Consider the following 20,680-nt stretch of genomic DNA (forward strand, 5'->3'; position numbering starts at 1 on the left):
TTGTTTGTGGTGTTAGCCACCATTAGCTAAAATTAGCATGCTAATGCTAACATGTGATTGTGGACCAGGCCTTTATCCTGTTGTTCATGTTAGCCTGGTGGGTTAAATACTGGCTTTAGCATTTAGCATTAGCTATAGCATTAGCCATCTTGCTTTTTGCTGCTTGTACTGTTTTATTTATGGGTTTGGTTGTAGTTTAAAACCTGAGCATTTTCAAATGTACAGATATTGAACATTTATTTGAAACTCTGATATGAATGTGTACACAGGATTTATTGTTAACAATATGAATTATCAGATATTTAATTGGTCCTGTTCTCCAATGCAGGCCAGGTGCCCTTTAATGGGTGATGTGATGGCGAGCTATTATCCAGGAGCTTGAAGACCCTGAGTCCCTTTCACTGGTTGGGTAGGAGGCTAAAGTAGCCTGTCTCTCTCCCACCTATTCTCCACCCGTTTCACCAGTCCACTTCTCAATCTTTCAACAGTTAATCACGCGTTTCCCATCATTCTAAATTTGAATAACTCTATGGACATTCCACCGGTGCAAACGAACTGTTGAATATCCCCCGAACAGGAAAAAGAACTCAGGACTATGGACTTTGGAAATTATGTTTGATTTATTTTGATTCCTTTTCTGTGAAATGGTTGAGGATTTCATTTGATATTTCTCATTGTAAATATTGTATTATTTTTTTGGGGGGGGTTGTGGTTAATGGTTTTAGTTGTTTTGTTGCAACTACTTTCAAAATATATTACTTCTAAAGCAACCTAATTGTCTTGTGTCACTTACCTTTGCCCTCTAGTAGCTGTATCTAGTCTTCTGATTAATATTTACTAGCCTATTGCAACTTATATATAAATTGGAAATTATAACAGTAATGCATATTTAAATTCACACTTGCTATACACTACCTGTGCACTTGATCCGGCCCCTACTGACATCCTGCAGAGCATTTCTCCTGTGATCAAAACTGCAGTAACTCATATTATCAACTCCTTTCTTGAATCTGGGGTCTTTCCCTCTGTCTTCAAGCAAGCTCGGGTCACCCCGCGGCTGAATATACCCACACTCGACTCGGCCTCGGTTGAAAACTACCGGCCGGTCTCACTGGTGCCGTTCTTATCTAAACTACTAAAGTGTGCAGTCTTCAGTCAAATCTCGCAGTTCCTCCATGATGAAAACCTTTTTGATCCATATCAGTCTGGCTTTAGGCAAGGTCATTCCACTGAAACTGCTCTCCTGTCTGTTACCGATTCCCTCCGGCTTGCCAGATCAACTGGTCAAACCTCAGTCCTGATACTTCTGGACGTATCTGCTGCTTTTGACACAGGGAACAATCAGATTCTCCTCTCCACACTCTCTGAGCTCGGCATCTCTGGATCTGTCCTCCCCTGGTTTGCGTCCTACCTCTCAGGAAGATCCTTCAGAGTATCCTGGTGAGAAGTGTCCAGCTCACATGAGTTGAAAACAGGGGTGCCTCAAGGGTTGGTGCTTGGCCCTCTTCCCTTCTCACTATATGCCTCCTCACTTTACACCTCCTCACTTGGGCTTCTCCTATCACTGTTATGCTGATGACACTCAGCTTTTCCTCTCCTTTCCTCCGGATGACACAACCATCTCAATGAGAATATCAGCTTGCCTTGTTGATATCTCGGTGTGGATGAAAGCGACTCAGCTGTTGGTTCAGGCTCTGGTCATCTCACGGATTGATTACTGCAATTCCCTACTGCCAGGTTTGCCTGCATGCTCTGTTAAACCTCTGCAGATGATCCAGAACACCGCAGGGCGGCTGGTTTTCAACCAACCCAAACAAGCTCATGTCACTCTGCTGCTAATCGCTCTTCACTGGCTTCCGGTTGCAGCACGCATCAAATTTAAAGCTTTGCTTCTTTTAAAGCTGAAGACTTAGCTCTTCAAGAAGCACTTCAACACTTAGTATAGCTGTATTTATTGGAAAGTTGGAAAACTCAGCCCAGTTCTTTGCAACAAACTTTATGATATTAATTCTTTGTATTATAACATAGGTGGTATTGTGGGGTATGAAAGGAGTAAACAAAAAGAAAACCACAAAAAACCCCACAAAAAAACTACAAAAAAAAAGCCTGTAGCACTTCATGGAAGGACCTGCATCCAACTGGATAGTCCACCAGCACCTTCCTACGACGTCCTCTACTGTTTGAGTTCATGCTTGTGTTGTTCTCACTCATATGTAAGTTGCTTTGGATAAAGGGTGTGCTAAATGACTGTAGAATAGAACAGAATAGAATCCCTTCTACGTGGTTGTTATTTACTACAACCTGCCTGTTTCCACAGTTTTATCTTGGACTTAAAGTGAGTTAGTGCTCTACACCATGTTGTCTAATCCAAAGAAGAAAGAATGGAAAAGGGAAGATCCTTAAACCACTGGCTTTGGAACATTGCAAAAGAACCAAGCTGGCAAAGCATAAAACAGCACTTCCAACTGAGATAACAGAATCATCCACAAAACCTAAAGCAATACTACATAATTTTCAGAATGTTATTGCGGATCACCACAAATGCATTACACAACTGGAGCCTTTGCAAAATCAACTGAAAATGACTGGCCTGATGTGCTAGCTATCCTGACCAAAATGGCCACAGATTATGCTAAGCTCAAGTCTAAGGTTATGGACCTCGAAGGGAGAAGCTGCTGCAAAAACATACCCATGTAGTCCTGGGAAATAAGGTAACTAATTCATTTAGCGCCTTATAAGTTTGCTTATAAGTTTGCTTAAGTCTGAGGGCTGTGCTAAGAAATGTGTAATTTGTTTATATATAAGTTTGTAAGGGGCAGTAGCAACATAGGAGGGAGAGAATCCAATCGGTGCATGTAGAGAGATGTGGGAGAATTATTTAAAACTTCCTGATCAGAAGTGCGTATGACAGGTGAAGAATCAGCAGTGCATATTGCCAGCTGGTATAAACCTGGCTTTAGGACTTCAACCATCTCATGATGACACACTGATAAAACAAAGAGACCGGATCAGATGGTTAAGTTCTATTTCATATAGGCTTCACCCTTTAAGGCTATCTCTAGTGGGTTTATCTCTCCATGCTCATGGGTGTAGCACTGAAAACTTTAGTCCATACCCACCTACTGCATGGGCCCTGTCTTGGTCTAGAATATAAATTGGGTTGAGCCCTACAATCGGCCCTACAATTTTCTTCACCACTGAAGCATCAAGTCCAAGATCAAGCAATGAAAATGACTTCCACTGGCGGTATCCGCTAGTTTTTGGTATACCAAACCAGCTACATTTTTTGCTCTGACCTTCACTGCAAGTGCAAGGATTGTCTCAGTCCTCACCACCCTGTGTTAGCTCTGACTCCTCAGGGTGCCCGTCACTTCTGCGAGATACTCCCCCTGGGGGAGAAGCAGCAGTGTTTTCACTATCACAGCCAACGATGAGTTCACTGTTACTGAGTATCCACTGGAGATGGGCCTTGACCTATTGGATACTGGGTGGGAGTCAAACATCTCTGATTTGACCAACTTCCCTACTATTGGTCAGTTACTATGAGAGCTTTGAGCCATCTTCGAGAATGCAGCCACCTTCAAGAATGGTCATGCAAGCTCTGCCCCCCCAGATGACATGGTGGGCAGGTTCACTGCTGAGAATGCTGACCACTATGACCCTATATGGCCCCAATTCTCGGCTAGCAGGACCTACCAGTCCGGATCAGCAGGAAGCCCAAGAAGCTGAGGGCACCAGTCTCTACCTATGCCCTGATTACCAAGGTGGAGGGGTTTTCTGAGTGTGGTTTCCCTCCAATCCCTCCCTCACAGCAGAGTCTTTCAGTGGTTTTTGGTATAGGAGCTTGTTACGGCCCATGTCATCTCATCAAAACTCATCTTATCATCACCTGGGGGATTCGCTACACCTGTTTTTCTCCCTGGTGCTGCCCTCAGAGTTATGTGCTGATTGGTTGCCCACACTCCCACTTACCTGTGATTGGTTCAACCTGTGCTTAGCACCAGAATAAAGGCTGCCATCATTCTTCATTTGGGGCAGCTGTCTTTGGTTGGGTCTCTGTGTCAGAGCTTACCACTCATTCACTGCCAGTGACTGAGATTTTGCTGATTGGGTGTTTGTGGTTTGGAAATATTGTGACTAGTGAACCATTTTGTGATCATTATTAAGCCGGTGTACGCTTTGGTCTATGGTTTAATTTGTTGTTGAGTTTGTTTTTGTTTTTGGACTATCCTTGAGGATCTCCTGTGGCTCCTCTATGTCCAGCATAGGGCCAGTGGCCCCTAGATAAAGCCTTTTTAAATTTTTGTATATTTTCCTGGTTTCATTGTAATAATGTTGCCACTTCGTGTTCCCCTGGACAAACTCCATCTGGGGTCTGGAACAAGGCCCCGCCCTCTAATGCCCAAAAATCAACTAAAGCCCTGCTTCTCGTACTGCTCCCACCAGTGTGCTTACCAGGCTTTAGCCGCAGCGAACAACCTCGTGCTGCTGGCCTATGGCATCACTAACATGGCGGAAGAACCCAACCACCTTTCCAACCATGCAGAGGACATAATGCTAACGCAGCCAGCACCATCCTGAAACTGTGCACAGCCACAGCAGTTGCCACTGCTCGCATTGCAGCACATGTTCCACAGAAACATTTGGCTGCACCTATCATCCTCCGTTTGTGAGGAGGTGAGGAAGGAGCTTCTGGAAGGTTTCTTCAGGTCACATGGGTTGTTTGGTCCTCACTTCCAGTCTCTTGTGGCACACCTGCAGAAGACCTCTGAAGTAGCAGAGAGGTTCAGGAAACATGTGGAACGTCCTCAAACCAACTCACACACCAGCCGCACATCTCCACTGGTGCGGCCGCCGATATAAGCAGTTATTCAACAGCGGTTGCAACAGTGAGTGCATCCCACCCATCTCCTCCAGCCCAACCATCAGGATCCACCTTTTCCAGGTCTCATCTGCAGCGGCGGGCACCTAAGAACCGGCAGGTTGCCTGTTCCTGGTCTAACCCACCAGGAAGAGTGCCACAGAGGCCAAGAAGCAATGACTGCTTAGGGGGATGTGATACGGGGAATGTTGTTCACAATGTTTTGAAAATAAATCACCAACCCCTCCCCTTAAGAACATATTTCCTGATGTTTGTCATGCAGCTAGATTGGCCGATTTTACCGCAGCTGCTTCACATCCATATCCCACACTCAGTGGACTGGCCACTGATAACCTATCAGTTACCGTGTGCCGCTGTCCAACGTTATCAAAGCACTACATTCCTGTGACACACACAGAGTTGTTCCCATCACATGCACTGTCTGGTCCAGGTCATTTTAAGCAGACTGTCACAGCTGGTGACATAAAATCTGTACTCCGGCCCAGGAGCAACGTCTCCTTCTCTCACTTTTCCATGAGTTCGAGCTCAGATGCTCTCTGTCAGCCGAACTCGCCACATCATAAACTATGACACATCCAGACTGACATCGCTGACCTCAACGTAACGTCTCCCTGGCAATGCCTAGCTGTGAGTTGGTACATGAAACATTCTCGGGTGACAAGTACCCAGTCCTTTTAGGCCAAGCAAGCCCCCCCCCCCGTGGGTTGCTCCTGAGGACACTGCAGCTCCAACGACAGTGGTAGGGGCTCTGTCCTGACTTGTTGCTCCTGCAATATCAGCACAAACAACACAAGCATGCCCACTCTCAGAGTGTCACTTGGAGTGGCAGCGGCTGTGCTCTCTGGACAGATGGATGGACAGACTGATCAGCAAGGGGTACACGCTACAATTTCCATCTACCCCCCTGCGGTTCAACCGGGTTCTGGAACTAGTGCTGTCATCCCACAAACAGCAGGTTACACTCAGTCAGAGCTGCAGGAGCTTCTGCTGAAAGATGTTATCTAAAGAGTTCTGCACAGACAGGAAAGTCTGGGTTTTTATTCTGGCTACTTCCCAAGAAGGGATGAGGGGTGGGGGGACCTTAGTCTCCACTGGCTGTCAGGCCGACCATGGCAACTCCGTCCTCTCGTTCCTCCAGATGCAGTTGGAGAGGAATCTGGCTTTCAGCACCATTAAAACTTGTGCTGCAGCTATTTCATGTTGTCATGAACATTTTGATGACAGATCTGTGTTCTGTGATGTGATGAGAACTTCCTTCAACCATGTTGGCGGGGAACAAAATGTTATAATTTTCTACTCGGGGACTCAAGAGGCAGAAAAATGTTCTCCCTTCTCATGGAGTATGTAACAAGCTTTCGTGTGATGGAACTTACGGACATAGATCAGGAGAATTACAAGCTGGGTGAGAAAGTTGATGTGGTGGGAAGGGGCTCCACTGCAGGGCTTCCTGTGACTATCACAGCTGCACACCTCAACTTTGAGCTCTGTGCTGTTGGACAAAGGGGGGAACCCCGAGTCAGTGATGATCAGCGGCAGCTGGTAGTTGCCTTTCTTCAGACTGTGCAGAAGCATGATTCGGGAGTGTGTGGCTAAAGGGAAGAGAGAAAGAGAAAAGAGATTAACTGGCTTTATGAATAGTAATAACTGTAGGTCGACTTTCTGCTTTCTGAAAACGCAGGACGGGAGAACGACAAGGAGACTCATAGATGTAAAGTAACGAAGTAGAACTACTTCGCTACTGTACGTAAGTAGTAAAATGTGGTATTCTCTACTTTATTGAAGTATTACTTTTTCTCTCCTACTTCTACTTTTACTCCACTATATATTTTGGATCACTATACTTTTACTCCGATACATTTTTATTGTCTTGCTTCGTTCCTCGTTACAGCATAAAAAGAAGAAAAAACAAACACAATGGTAATTTGTTTAAATCCAATATACTTGTTAGAGTGCGATGTGTGTCGCTATAGACAATCTCTGTACACAAGTTTCAGTTTCATGTCAGTTAAAAGAATAAAGAGAGGGACCTCTTTCCTCTAGCAAAAGGAGCTCTGGCAGCTTTGCTGAGCGGGAGTGAAGGAGCGTCATGCAGCAAGTTAGCAGCAACATAATGTGTCTCCTGTGCTTCATAAGAAAGGGACACAGTCGTAAAAAAGTGTGTGTGTGTCAGTGAGTCTTCCGAAGAGGGATCTCGGATCCAAAGGGACACATCTGCTGCAGGGGAACCAACAAAACTGATTTCTTTCATTTTCACAGAAGAATTAGCTTATAAGTGGCCGACTTGCCTTTAGTTGCCATAAGTCATGGATGAAGAGAGATGGCTTTACATAAAGAAAATAAATAAATAAAAAATAAAACATTTAAAGTATACTTATTGGTTGAAGAAGGGGAAAAAAGCTATGGAGGGAAATGAACACCCTTGATGTGTTTTTTTCATGGATGTTCCTGCTCATGCACTACTGCTCCAGCAAAAGGATTTTTGAAAGTTTGAAATCATAAAAAATATGATATACAAAGTTTAATGTCTTAAATAACTACACAACACAATGAACTACTTTTACTTTCAGTACTTGAGTAAAAATGTTAAAATAAACTACTTGTAATACTTAAGTACAAAGATGTTGAATACTTTAGTACTTCTACTTAAGTGGGGCAATTCAAGAACACTTCAACGTCTGTTCAAGTTACTTCATTCATCGAGTTTTATTTCTAGTGATTTCTAGTACTTTACACATGTCTGTGGAGACTTTTGTAAATAAAGCTTCTGTTTACCTAAATTTGCAGAACTAAAAGTGAGAAGAAGAAAACAGAAAACAGTGTTTACAAAGGAAACACACATCCAAGATGAGGGTAATACCAGTCTATGTCACTGGAAGGGGACTTCTTCTCTGCTGGTCAGATCTGTCTCCTCCAGCAGAGGTGATTGAGAACCATCTGTCCCTCCCTCTCTCGATGTGTCGCGTTCATGAGTTGCAGTATTTACTTGAATGCATTCATGAGAACAGGAGCTTTGTTACAACCCAACTCTGCTACGGTAAATGAGCTGAACAAAAGAAAGAACTGTGGCAAGATGCTGAATGATGGATAATATAGATAAGTATACATTTGCTGTCGCATCAGGCAATGAGATGGAAAAAATAAAAAATAAATAAATAGATAAAGGACCTGAGGTTGCAATGCTGCTTAAAACAACAAAATGCCAAATTAACTCAAAACAGCCAGAAAAGGAAAACAGAAAAACAGGCCTTCCAAGCTCGATATTTACAAACAAAAGCAGCACCATTAACTGTCTAATGTGAAAAATACAAACAAATTATATCAAACTCTATACTAATAACCTATCCCAACTCCACACTAACTCTTTTAAACTGGTTTAGGTCTCATCTGACAGACACAGAAGTTTCATAAGCATTGATGGGTCAGCTTCTAGGAAATACAAGATGATGTATGGCGTTCCTCAAGGCTCAGTTTTAGGCCAGTTTTTTTTTATCTCTACATGCTGCCCTTGGGGATGTCGTCAGGAGACACGGCATTCATTTCCATAGTTATGCCGATGATACACAGCTTGACCTTGTTGATTGTATTTTAGATATCAGGACATGGATGACAGAAAACTTCCTTCAGCTCAACTAGGACAAAACTGAAGTTTTAGTCATCAGTCCTAAAGCACACAGAGAGGAACTGGTTTTAAAACTTAAATCATACTCTTAATTACTCTAAAGAAGTAAAGAACCTTGGAATTATCTTTGATTATAATCTCAATTACATATCACACGTTAAAAACATAACTAGGACGGGGTTCTTTCCCTCAGAACATTTCGAGAGTATGACAGTTTCTATCTCAGGCCAAGGCAGAGACACTGATCCACGTTTTTATAACATGTAGAATAGCTTATTGCAATGTTCTTATTTCTTGTCTTCCTAAAAAGACAATAAACCCACTGCAGCTTTTACTCAACTGCTCGCCTACTTACGAAGACCAGAAAAAAAGCTCACATTACACCAGTGTTGAAATCTCTACATTGTCCCAAGGGCAAGGACTGGGATGTATGTAGAAGAATCTTTTAGTGTTGGTCCTCACCTGTGGATTAGCCTTCCCGAGGACCTCAGGGCCTCTGGGAGTGCTGATAGCTTTAAGAGGCAGCTTAAAAATGACCTTTTTAGTAAAACTTTTGATTAATTATTTTTAAGTCAAAACTTTTTTTATTCTTTTATTTTTAAGTATTATTGTTAACGCTTATATATGATTTTATTATGATTATTATTATTATTGATAATAATATTAATAATTTATTTTGTAATTTAATTTTATTGTTTTTATTGCTTCTTACCATATCCTTTTTTATGTTTAATGTTTTTTTTTATTTATTCACTTAACTTTTTATTAAGTCTTAGTATCTTTTTTATTTTTCCAGAGTTTTACCGTCCCGACATAGGTATGGCAGTGGGACGACGTCTCTTTTATCCTGTTTTGTTTTTAATGTATAGCACTTTATGCCCCATTTTCATTGTATGAAAGACACTTTAAAAATAAAGATTGTTTGATCTTATGGCTTTGATCTTAAGCCATAAGAACTGAACAACAACCATCAAACAAAACTTATCAGTTTAACCTTAACTCAGCCAAGTTCTTTTAATATGACTGGTGACAATTATCCCACAATAAAAACAATAAATTCCCATTGATTACGTGTTCGCAAAAGTCTTGCAAGCCCAACTGATGACGTATGTGTGGACATGATGCTCACAACCCATCACGTGTGGAGTATTGCCAAACATGGTGGAAGAAGAAGCGGACACACGGGTCAGCGAGATGAACTTATTCCTCAACGGGGCGCCGTCATCTCCAATGTCTGGAACTGGTTTGGGTTCAGAAAGTTTGACACGGAGTGAAAATTTGTAATTTGCAAGGTTTGCAAACAAACAGTGCAAACAAAGGCGCGGAAAACCACCAAATTGCTACACCACCTCAAGCACAAACACAAACCGGTGTTGTACCATGAAGTGACTGTCTGCCAGAAACTTCAACGTTAAAACCTTAAACGGCTGCGGGAGCGCATGCAGCCTGTTACAGCCATGTCGATCAGATTATATCGATGTCTCCAATCTGCTGCTGTTCCTCTCACCACAAAACCAATGTGACAGGTGACATCATGCCCATTTTAACAGAGGAAGTATGTTTTTGCTACATGTTAGTGCTTTCACTGATTAACAACAAGTGAAATGAAGAGATGTGCTGAACAGAAACTATATTCAACGATGTAACTGCTTCACTCTTCAGGTTATGCATTTGCCTTATGCTTGTTTGCATTTAGGATGTAAAGGCCAATTAGTGTCATTTCTTCATTCATTTGTTACAGAAAAATTTATATGGAGAACGCTACAGTATCATTTCCAGTGATGTCAATGAATTATTATGACTTAAAGAATCAATGATGGTGCGTTTCTTGTCAAAATGTGGAATCTTCATAAATCCTTTTAGAACTCCATCATTATGCTGAACATTAGTAAGTTTAGATCAAATACTCACCATTAGCTCTGATAACTTTCCATGTTTCATCCAGGCCGGGCTGCTTTCCAAGTTCTATCTTAAATGGAGCAGCGTTGGGAGGGATGTCCTTGTCCCAACCACCAACTACAACTCCATTCACATCATCCTCACACACTCGTGCTACCGACGGCATCACGTAGGGGGCGTTGTCATTGTAGTCTTCCAGCTGAATGATCAGTGTACCGGTGCCTGTGGCTGGAGGGGTCCCTGCAAACACAACAAGCAAAGGAAACATGTTAGGTCAGGAGACAGACGCTTGTTAAAATGTGCTGCTCTGCTGTAGAACTGCTGATCATATGGACAGATGCCAGAGCAGCAGTCATACAGAGTGGCTGCAGTAAAACATGGTGTGCTTTACACTGGAGTAAATTAAGCTTTAAATGTGTTCATGTAGACAAGTTCAAATGCTTTCAGCTGAAATCAAGGAGCCCAACTTAGTAAGAGCCCAACTGCACAGCCAAACTTATTTAACCCAAACAATATCAAACCACTGCTGCACTGCAGGTGCATGAATCACAGGTATTCATGGTTCTGAAAAAACTGACTGAGTTTAAAAAAAAACAAAAAAAAAACACACACACATGGCATCATATCATGGCTCAACACTAAAAGACAAGATGTGTAAAAGGGTGATCAGCCTCTTCCACCTTTACAAGGTAAAAATAGAGTTTACAGCAGGGGTCCCCAACTAACTTGGCAAGAGGTCAAGTAACTCCATCAGCCTGGTGAGCCAGGGTCTTAACATGCAATAATTCACTTTTATGCCCTTTTATTAAACTTCTAAATTGGCAATAAAACATTTTTGTAGCTTATTCTCTCAAGAAGTTATTTCATTCATGTAGTGCAAATATATTTAATTGTACAAAACAACATTGAAGTATAAAACAATGATTGCACATAAACTTACTTTTAACAGCCTTGAAGTGCAATATGTGTTCCCTTGCACAAACTTTAATATTGTGCTGTATTTCACTTAAAGTGCAACAGGTAACATTAATGTACCTCAAAAATGTTAATAAATGAACCCTTGTTTGTAAATGTAAACTGTTTTACAATCCTTAACAATAACAATTCAACATTCAAGTAATAACCTTGATTAAGTGCAAAAGTGTTATGTACATAAAGGCAAGGTAAATTGGAAAATATACACATCTCAGTGTGAAAAATTGGCATGAGCACTGGCAGCTAACCTCTTAAATCTGCGTATGAATGGCATCAAAGCCATTCTCAGGCATACAATGATCAAGAGATGGTCTCCCAAAATAAAGCCATCAAAACGAGCCTTAAAGTTTTCAGCCAAGTTTTGGATAAAGTCAGAATGAGCAATGACATTGATCCCTTTAATCTCCTCCAATGAGGGAAAATGTGCACAGTCCTCCTCAAGATCCATCTTCAGAATGACCAGTTTCTTCTGAAAAGTCCGAACAGCAGCCACCAAGTCACACACTGAATTATCTTTTCCTTGAAGTTTCAGATTCAGGTCATTAAAGTGTCCTGTGATGTCAACCAGAAAGGCAAGTGTGTCCAAGTTACTTTTGTCCTCCAAAAAGTCCAGAAAGACACGAGCCTTTGGACTTTTTTGTTCTGCCAGGAAAGCTTTAATTTCATTCCTTATCTTCCAAAAACGTTCCAGTACTTTTCCTTTACTCAACCATCTGACATTGGAGTGCAGTAGTAGGTCATTGGCAGGTGCGTCTACTTCTGCTAAGAATTCCCCCAGCAGACGATGCTGGTGAGATGATGAAGCCCTAAAGAGGTTAACTAGTTTGGTGATGGTGTTCATCACATTTCCATAGTGCTCTGAAAGTGATGAGCAGAGGACAGACATGTGGATAATGCAGTGATATGACAAGAGTTCTGGATTGTCCTGCTTCAGTCGAGTAACTGCACCTTTTTGTCGTCCCATCATGGTCGGTGCCCCGTCAGTAGTGATGGACACAACTTTTTCTAGATTTATTCCCGTCTGTGTCAGCATTTCCTTTATAGCTAAATATATGTCCTCTCCTCTTGTATGTGTTTTCATAGCAGTGATGCCTAAAATATCCTCTACAAATGTTTTACTCTTTTCATGATAGAATCTGCCATATACCAAAAGTTGTGCATTGTCACTCACCTCAGTTGATTCATCAGCAGCTAATGCGATGCAGAGGGCACTTTGTATGGCGCTGTGGAGATGGGACTGCACATCTGCGGATAGCAGCTCGGCTCTTCTTCTTCTTGTTGTGGATGACAGGGGAATTTGGCGGACTTTTTGTTTAAGCTGCTGTCCCTCTTTTCCCTCCAATAGCGTTTCTGCCATCGCCTCCATACACTCTTTGACCATTTAAGAGTCACTAAAAGGCTTTTTGTGCTTGCCCAAAATCCATTGCACTCGTAGTGAACACTCGTATGCCCGTTGATGTGCTGTTAGGGTCCGTGTAATTACTCGTGTTGAACACTCGTACTGTCCTTTCACTTCTTGTATTTTCTGTACCCTCACTGCTGATCCTGGTGGGTAATTTGCATCAAAGGTTTTGTGTTTTGTCTCGTAGTGCCGCTTGATGTTGCCGCTTGTAACAAGAGCAACAGACTCCATACAAATAATACACACTGGCCTTGTAGAACTTGCTGCTGGCACAATGAAAGCGTAAGCTTCAGTCCACTCATCTCGAAAGATGCGACTTTCAAAGTCCACTTTTCTAATTTTAGACAATTTCTCGTGGTAAAACCAAACACAACACACTGTTGTGACTGGTCTGAGCTCTGCCGGTGTAAGGACCCCCTATGTCTTCGCGCCCCCATTAAACAAAAACACTCGGTTTAAATAAAAAAAGAAAGAAAAGAAATTAACATAATATCTATATGTAGATCCTACATGAAGGTAAAAGGGGCTCGGGGTCTGGACCCGGACCCTGGTCTGCCAGTTGGGGACCCCTGTGCTATGGCCTAATGGTCATACTGGGAGATTGTAGCAATGAGGGGCACAAGCTAAAGTCCACTAAGAACATCTTTGAATAAGCATCTGCTGATTGCATCAACCTCCTCTACAAAATATTTTCATATTATTTACAAAAAATGACAATTTCTGCTTGTTGTTAAGTATTTAGAATATTTTCTACGGTTTTCAGCTTTGTGCATTTTCCTTCAACTATTCAGTATTAACATATTCATCCACATTGTTTTGTATTAGCAGCAAACCTTTCTAGTTATAAAGAGAGACAGCATAGCAATAGTAAACCTTTGTGAAGCCATATACAACACTTAAACTGTGCTGAGGTCATGCCACCAGTGTCCTTCGCTGGTCTAATACCTAAGTGGGGGAAAACAGCATTGTCTCGGGAGATGGGAAGTTCAAACCCAGGAAAGAAACTCAATCTCAAGCCAAAAATTAAATGAATTCCTAGGTGATAAAATGAACTACAAAAAATCAGATCAGGCAAATTCTGGCCAAACATATTATAATAAAACTAGTAACCAAACACAAGTATGACAAAAAAATCTGTTTATATTTGTCATACATCTGAAAATGTGCACCATTGTTGTCCTGCTAGAACACACTGACTGTTAATGATTTCTCTGTTTCTAGCCATGGCTCTGCTACAGAAATGTACCATAGCTTTATCATTTGCACCAGTGTAGTATGCATCTGCTTCTATGCATACACTTGCTGCTGGTGGTTTAGCAGAATGACTGCGGTTCTGCAGGTTAAATCAATCAAGAATGAGATGCAACATTTACTCTGGAAACCAGCAGAAGTGTTGGACAATTTGCTTGACTCTACAGTCATTGTGTGCAGAAGATGGACAACTCTGCGTGTGGTCCATTAAAACATGAAAGCTGCAAAAATACTACATATTGTTTGTAGGTGGAAAGTAAAGGACAAGTTTAAAACATCAGACAAGTACGGCAGACATAACTGCAAGCAGTAAACACAATTATTTCTGCTTTGTCTTCAGCAGTTAGTGATGTGGTTTCTTTCAGCAGAACATACTTGCATAATTCTGCTATCTTGTGGAAATTTTAATTTACGTTCGATTTTTCATACTATCGGCTTGCCATAGCCTTTTAAGGTTTACCCGCGTTGAGCGCGGAACGCACGTCAAACGCCAGAGATAGAAAATCTGAACTTTAGCCGCTTGACGCGGGGCATCAACCAATCAGCACGCAGCTCCTGGAGTACGCCCACGATTTATCTGGTGAACCCAGACACGGGGCTGAGACCCCCTACGACAGTGTTCTTCATCGCATGTGGCTCACTGACTCTTGATTTGCAGCTCGTGAAGCAGCCACTGGCTTACTGAAAATGCTATCTAAACAAGTCCTAATGATCCTCAACGGTGCAGTTCTTTCCACAAGCAAGAGCTGCAGGCTGCTTGCAGAAACTTTGCTGTCACAATGGCCCTCACTGACCCTGTCAGAGTTGCCAGTTTTGGCTGATTTCAGCTGCACCAGACTCCGCCAAAGAGCTGCTCCATCTATGTATATATATTGAAAAAGAAACACCTACATTCCAGAGGCATTATTGTATTTTCACCATATACTGTTGCATAAGAATGCCGTTACTCTGTACAGTATTTAAGATAACGACTTCTTGCTTAAAAGCTGAATGTTACTGATTTGGCAACGTAGCAGGATACGTCACAGGATGCAGAACAATGTTCTTAGATTTTCATATGATCAAGTAATTCTACATTTTTGTGTGCCATGTCGTGATTTAAATGTAATTTGTTCAGTGTGTTGTGTGATATTAGACTGAGTTACCAGGATCTAAATGAGAACAGATATTTGACTGCAAATGGACACACCTGGAAATCGTTGCATTGATCTCCCACTCATAAATAGGACGCTTGACACCTGCTGCCGGAGGCTGCATTGAGGTGAATGCTGTTCGGCTTGTGGCTGTTGCTGCTGTCCTGGGAGGAGCAGCTGGACACAGGCTTGCTTGTCAGGTGGATCTTCCCTCACTGGTGGCGGATTTCCCCCGGTCGGATCGCAGCGGACCTCCGGCGCATTGTATCTACGCTCGCTATCCCTCCTTTAAAGGAAAGGAATCATTTCGCCCCGTTGGGGTCGCGTGTGAGGAACTTTCCGTGTGCATGGAATGTACGTTGAGTCCATTTCTCCTCCGTGAGGTCGTCAGGCCTGGATGGTGAGGAGCAGCAGTGGTGGAGACGTGAATCGGCTGATGGACTTCCTTGTGATCACCTGAGGCGGCAGCAGCAGAGACAGCAGCAGACAGCGGAGCAGAGATCCTGGCACTTTCTTCAGGATCGGACCGTGGAGGAGGCTGGACGTTGATACTGATCTTTACTTTGGTTTTGTCAGAGGACAGGAAAAGACTCAGCCAGAATGCATTACTGGAGGCAGGAAGCATAAAGCCAATCATGGTTTCAGCACAGCGTGGGGTGGGGGTCCATGCCTTTGTGGTTGCTGCATGAATGGGATCTTCCCAGAAAGTAGGTTGGGAATCATTGTTAAATATTTTTCTTTACTCCTATTCAACTTGTAAAAACTAACCGGAGGATGAAGTGATGTCAAGACTCAAGTTCAGTATGATGTATTAATATAAAATACTACATAAAATTATATATTCTTACCTTCCCTTTATGTCCTCCCCCAATCTAATTCACCTTTCCTGTCTGTATCTATTCTTTGTTACATACCCATCGTGTCCTTATCTTTTGTTCATCTCATTTTACCTCTTCCACTGACCCTTCCCCCGCGTCCCACCTTCTCCTAAGCCTCCATCATTTAGGTACGTAAGGAAGCACAAATGGACCTTAAGAGTTTTCTTTTTCAAGCGTTGTCATATGTTGCTGGATTGCACTTTGAATTGTCTTCTACATGAAAGGTGCTATACAAATAAACTTGCCTTGCTGCCCTCGGACTTCATGTGTCTTTTACGTTACCATGGTTGTTCAGTCTTTTAATCCACTTGTAGGCAGTGCTGAGTTCAAGGTTCATTCCTGCATTGTGACGTCAGTTTCAGACACCGGATGTTGCAGAGGAAGATGCAGACTGTCTTCCATGTCTTCACTCATCTTTCCAAGGCTGCTGGATTCACCAGCACAGCAGTGCTATTCTGCTGCCTGCTAATGGCACCCCTCAAATGGATCTGTCAGAATCTCCAGAGGACAGATGGACTGACAGGGTGGGGGACAGAGACAGAGATGAGACACAGGTAAAGGGGAACAAGAGAGGCGCTCTGGAGCTTGACAAGTCTCCGAGCATCATCTCCTCTGACACTGCCAACCAGCCGCCATGTGGTCCAACAGACCTGGTGCAGCTTATGGTCCCCATGGATGATGATGATGATGATGATGATGATGGGATGTTGCCAGGTGAGGACAGCAAACAGACCCGGTTTCCTCTGGGAGTGATTCTGAAGGCTTTTCTTTCTGCTTTTTAATGTTTGCAGCAACAACTTGGTATAGTGGCTTATCACAAAGAAAGATGCAAATAAAAAGAAATCTGTGATAAAACCCTGAAACTGCACTGCCACACCTTACAGTAGATTAAGCCCTAAAACAAGTGGAATACTGTTGAAGAGCTCATGTTTAGATTTACAGGTGTACTTCAAACACAACTTTGTCACAGTTAGGTGTACTAGATGGATGTTTCTCAGGCAAACTCCAGTTTAGAAAATAAGCCAGAAGCCTTCAAAGAAAAAAGTATTTCTGTGTAAAATCACTTCATGAAGCAGCAGAAAATTGATATTCATCTATCAGTTTAATTTCTCATGGGGAACTCACCGTTATCTTTGGCGATGATAAGAGCTGTGTACTTATTGTCATGGACAAAAGGAGACTCTCGGTCCAGTGGGGATGAGGTGTTGACAATTCCTTTTTTTGGGTTCACAATTAACCAGCCTGCTGGGTCATGGTCAACAGAATATCTGCAAAAAGAGTTTTAAATAAGGACTTTAAATAACTGAGATCAAACCAACCAAACCAGAATCTTTCCTTTATTTTACTTGCATGTTTCAAGTGGCCGACTCAGAAACATATCAGCATATCTGAATACTCCATATTGTTTACATACAGTACAAAACTTTAGTAAATTCTAAAAATCTAACAACTTTTAGAAAAATTGAATGTGCTTTCAAAGCATCCAGATTAAAACTTTGTGGTAACCTGAATGAAGGATGTTACGCTTGAGGCCGTCTGCTCCAGCAAGCATTGAGCATGTGACATAAGTGTTACGAGCTTTGCTTCAATAGGTTGATTCAGCAGGACAAAAGTCACCACACCAAACAAGACCTCGTTACGTCATCAGGGCGTGTTGAGCTCCGCGCGTTCAGAACAGTGTGGGTTTTTGAGAGGAGGTGGTTCTGGTTGCAGTTCTGCATCATCACTGTCATGTTCTGTGTTCTGTGTTTTTGTTCTTGGATTCTTGTTTTGTTTCTGAGTTCTAGTTTCCTGTTTTATTTTGTAGTTTGCCTAGTTCCTTTATGTATTGGATGTTTCTCAATTCAGGGTCTGCACACTTCCAAGTGCGCAGACTGCGTAGGCTACAAAGTGTTCTGCGTTGTCTGCACACACCGAAGTGCGCTTAAAGTCATTAAAATGAGACGGCCTATCTAGTGTACGAGAATTACCCATACTGCTCCGGTCCTTCGTTGCCTGGCAACTACATACGCAAAGTTCATCTAATTACTTATCCCATTCTTCCACAAAAAGACAGAAAAATATTTTTTAAATGGCAGAAAATGGTGCCAGTAATTTAACTTTGATTTATTGTCATTTACCTTTGTGTCTAAATGACAAACATGAGGAGGAGGCGGTTTAGATGAGCTTTCCTCAGGCTGACAGCACATCCTGTCCAGCTGACGCTAACTTCAGTGGAAAATAATCCTTGTTAGACACAAATACAGTTGTCCTCATATGTATTCATACCCTCCCATTACAGAAGGAGAAAAACTGCTGCCTGGGAAATAAGATGAAATTGACTGAGAAGTAATAATAAATAATTATAAATATAAGTCTTATGAAAACCATGACATTATTTTCTATATTTCTATATACATATAGATATATATATATATATAGATAAGTAGTATATAGAGATGATGATTAAATGGCATGGTCTGTGATTCCCAAATGTTTTAAAAGCTTTGAAATCAAGAGAGGAGAGGGGAAGTACTTCAGTCTGAGTTCCTGAAAAGACTGAACCATGTGTAAACAAATACAGGACAAGTTTATATGCTAAACCTCTGCTCTCTCTGACATATTTAATTTATTTTCTTTATCTTCTAATTTTCTCAACATCAGAGAAGCACAATTGTGTGGCTCATTTAAAATAACTAACTGAAATGAATGGTCTATTTTTCGATCGGTTTTATCCACAGATCCTTACCTTATGCTCTGTTCATCCAATTTATCTGGATCTTCAGCAGTGAAAAATGCCACCAAGCTTCCCACAGGTATGTTTTCCATCTTGCTGACAATCAGTGGGTCTGGGAAAAACACCGGACTTTCATTGATATCCTTAACTTTGACATGGACAGTGGTGGTGGAATTGGAGCCATAGCCAACGTCAGAGAGCAGAGGTTCCTCATTCTGTACTGTGATGACGAGCGTATGGAGAGTAGCGGTCTCATAGTCCAACGGCTGAGTTGGGAAGATGATTGGAATGGTAAAGTCACATAAGTTCATTCACTTTACTTGAATTCAGAAACTTTTGTGCTTTTGTGTTACAATCACTTACCTTGATAACTGACAACAATCCCGTGTTGTCTTGGTTGGTTTGAATGTCAAAGCTATGAGTAGGATCTCCGCTCATTATAAAGTACACGGCTCTCCATGCGCCTGTGCCTGGGTGGTCTCGGTCCTCAACTGTCAGGTTAGCTACAACACCTGTTCTGCCCTCTGTCATATTAGCCTTAAACTGTTAAAAACAAGGAGGAAGAGTGAGATCAACAGACAGAGAGGGAGAGAATAAAAACTGAATATGCTGCTTCTAGACAAATAAAAAATCTGAAATCATCGAGTAAGTGTAGAAGGAGTAAGAAGAAGCTCTATAAGATTTTGCTACCGCCATTTATATACTGAATACTGATAATTTGACTGTATTTGTGACTGCTACTGTCACCATGCATCGTTATAAGTCCATCCATCCATCCATTTACTGCCACTTGTCCGGGGTGGGGTCGCGGGGGCGGCAGCCTAAGCAGGGAAGCCCAGACTTCCCTCTCCCCAGCCACATTTAACAACTCTGCGGGGTGGAACCCAAGGTGTTCCCAGGCCAGCTGTGAGATATAATCCCTCCATTGTGCCCTGGGTCTTCCCCGGGGTCTCCTTCCAGAGGGACGAGCCTGGAACACCTCACCAGGAAGGCGTCCAGGAGGCATCTTGACCAGATGCCCGAACCACCTCAACTAGACCCTCTTGATGCGGACGAGCAGCGGCTCTACTTTGAGCCCCTCCTGGATGACCGAGCTCCACACCCTATCTTTAAGGGAGAGCCCGGCCACCCTGCGGAGGAAACTCATTTCAGCCGCCTGTATACGAGATCTCATTCTTTCGGTCAGGACCCACAGCTCATGACCATAGGTGAGGGTAGGAACGTAGATCGACTGGTAAATCGAGAGCTTCGCCTTCTGGCTCAGCTCCTTCTTCACCACGACAGACCGGCGCAGAGTCCGCATTACTCCAGACGCCGCACCGATCCGTCTGTTGATCTCGCGCTCCATCCTTCCCACACTCATGAACAAGACCCCAAAACTCCCATGCCCCCTCCAGGACCCCAAAGAGGGTACAGAGCTGGTCCACTGAACAGGACGAAAACCACACTACTCCTCCTCAATCCGAGATTTGACTTTCCGACGAACCCTCTTCTCCGGGACCCCTGAATAGACATTACTAGGGAAGCTTAGGAGTGTGATTCCCCTATAATTGGAACACACCCTCCCGTCCCCCTTCTCCGTTCCCTGTATGGCAGGTGTCAGAGCTTGGTCCGCATTGCCGGCCGTAAATTGGATTCATTTCCAGTGAGGGTTGGATTCCACCCAGGCTGCCCTTTATCACCGATTCTGTGCCTGTGGCTGTGCAGCGAGGGGAACACATTGAAATTGGCATCCCCCCCCACCCCCTTCGCGGTTCAACAGCATTCTGGAAACACTGCTGTCAACCCACAAAAAGCAGGTCACGCTCCAGTCAGAGCTGCAGGAGCTTCTGCTGAGAAGGTTCCCCTTTGTCTGCCCCCTTTATGAGGCCGATCCTCAGTCTGTCGCTGTTTAACCAATGCGTGCGGAGAGATAAATCCACTAG

General features: G+C 42.8%; 1 protein-coding gene across 1 annotated transcript; it reads right to left on the minus strand.

The window, feature by feature from the left end:
* Nucleotides 1-5,556: 5,556 nt before the first annotated feature.
* Nucleotides 5,557-20,476, minus strand: LOC306774116 (cadherin-13-like; the record flags this gene model as incomplete). The annotated part of the gene is made up of 9 exons (XM_079264099.1): nt 5,557-5,723; nt 6,256-6,471; nt 10,413-10,640; nt 17,165-17,307; nt 18,768-19,021; nt 19,119-19,298; nt 19,795-19,885; nt 20,207-20,258; nt 20,317-20,476. 9 exons carry the CDS (start codon nt 20,474-20,476, stop codon nt 5,557-5,559), a joined length of 1,491 nt encoding a protein of 496 aa, XP_079120225.1.
* Nucleotides 20,477-20,680: the final 204 nt, after the last annotated feature.

This window comes from Telmatherina bonti, assembly GCF_933228915.1.
Source record: "Telmatherina bonti genome assembly, chromosome: 24".
Taxonomy (NCBI): domain Eukaryota; kingdom Metazoa; phylum Chordata; class Actinopteri; order Atheriniformes; family Telmatherinidae; genus Telmatherina; species Telmatherina bonti.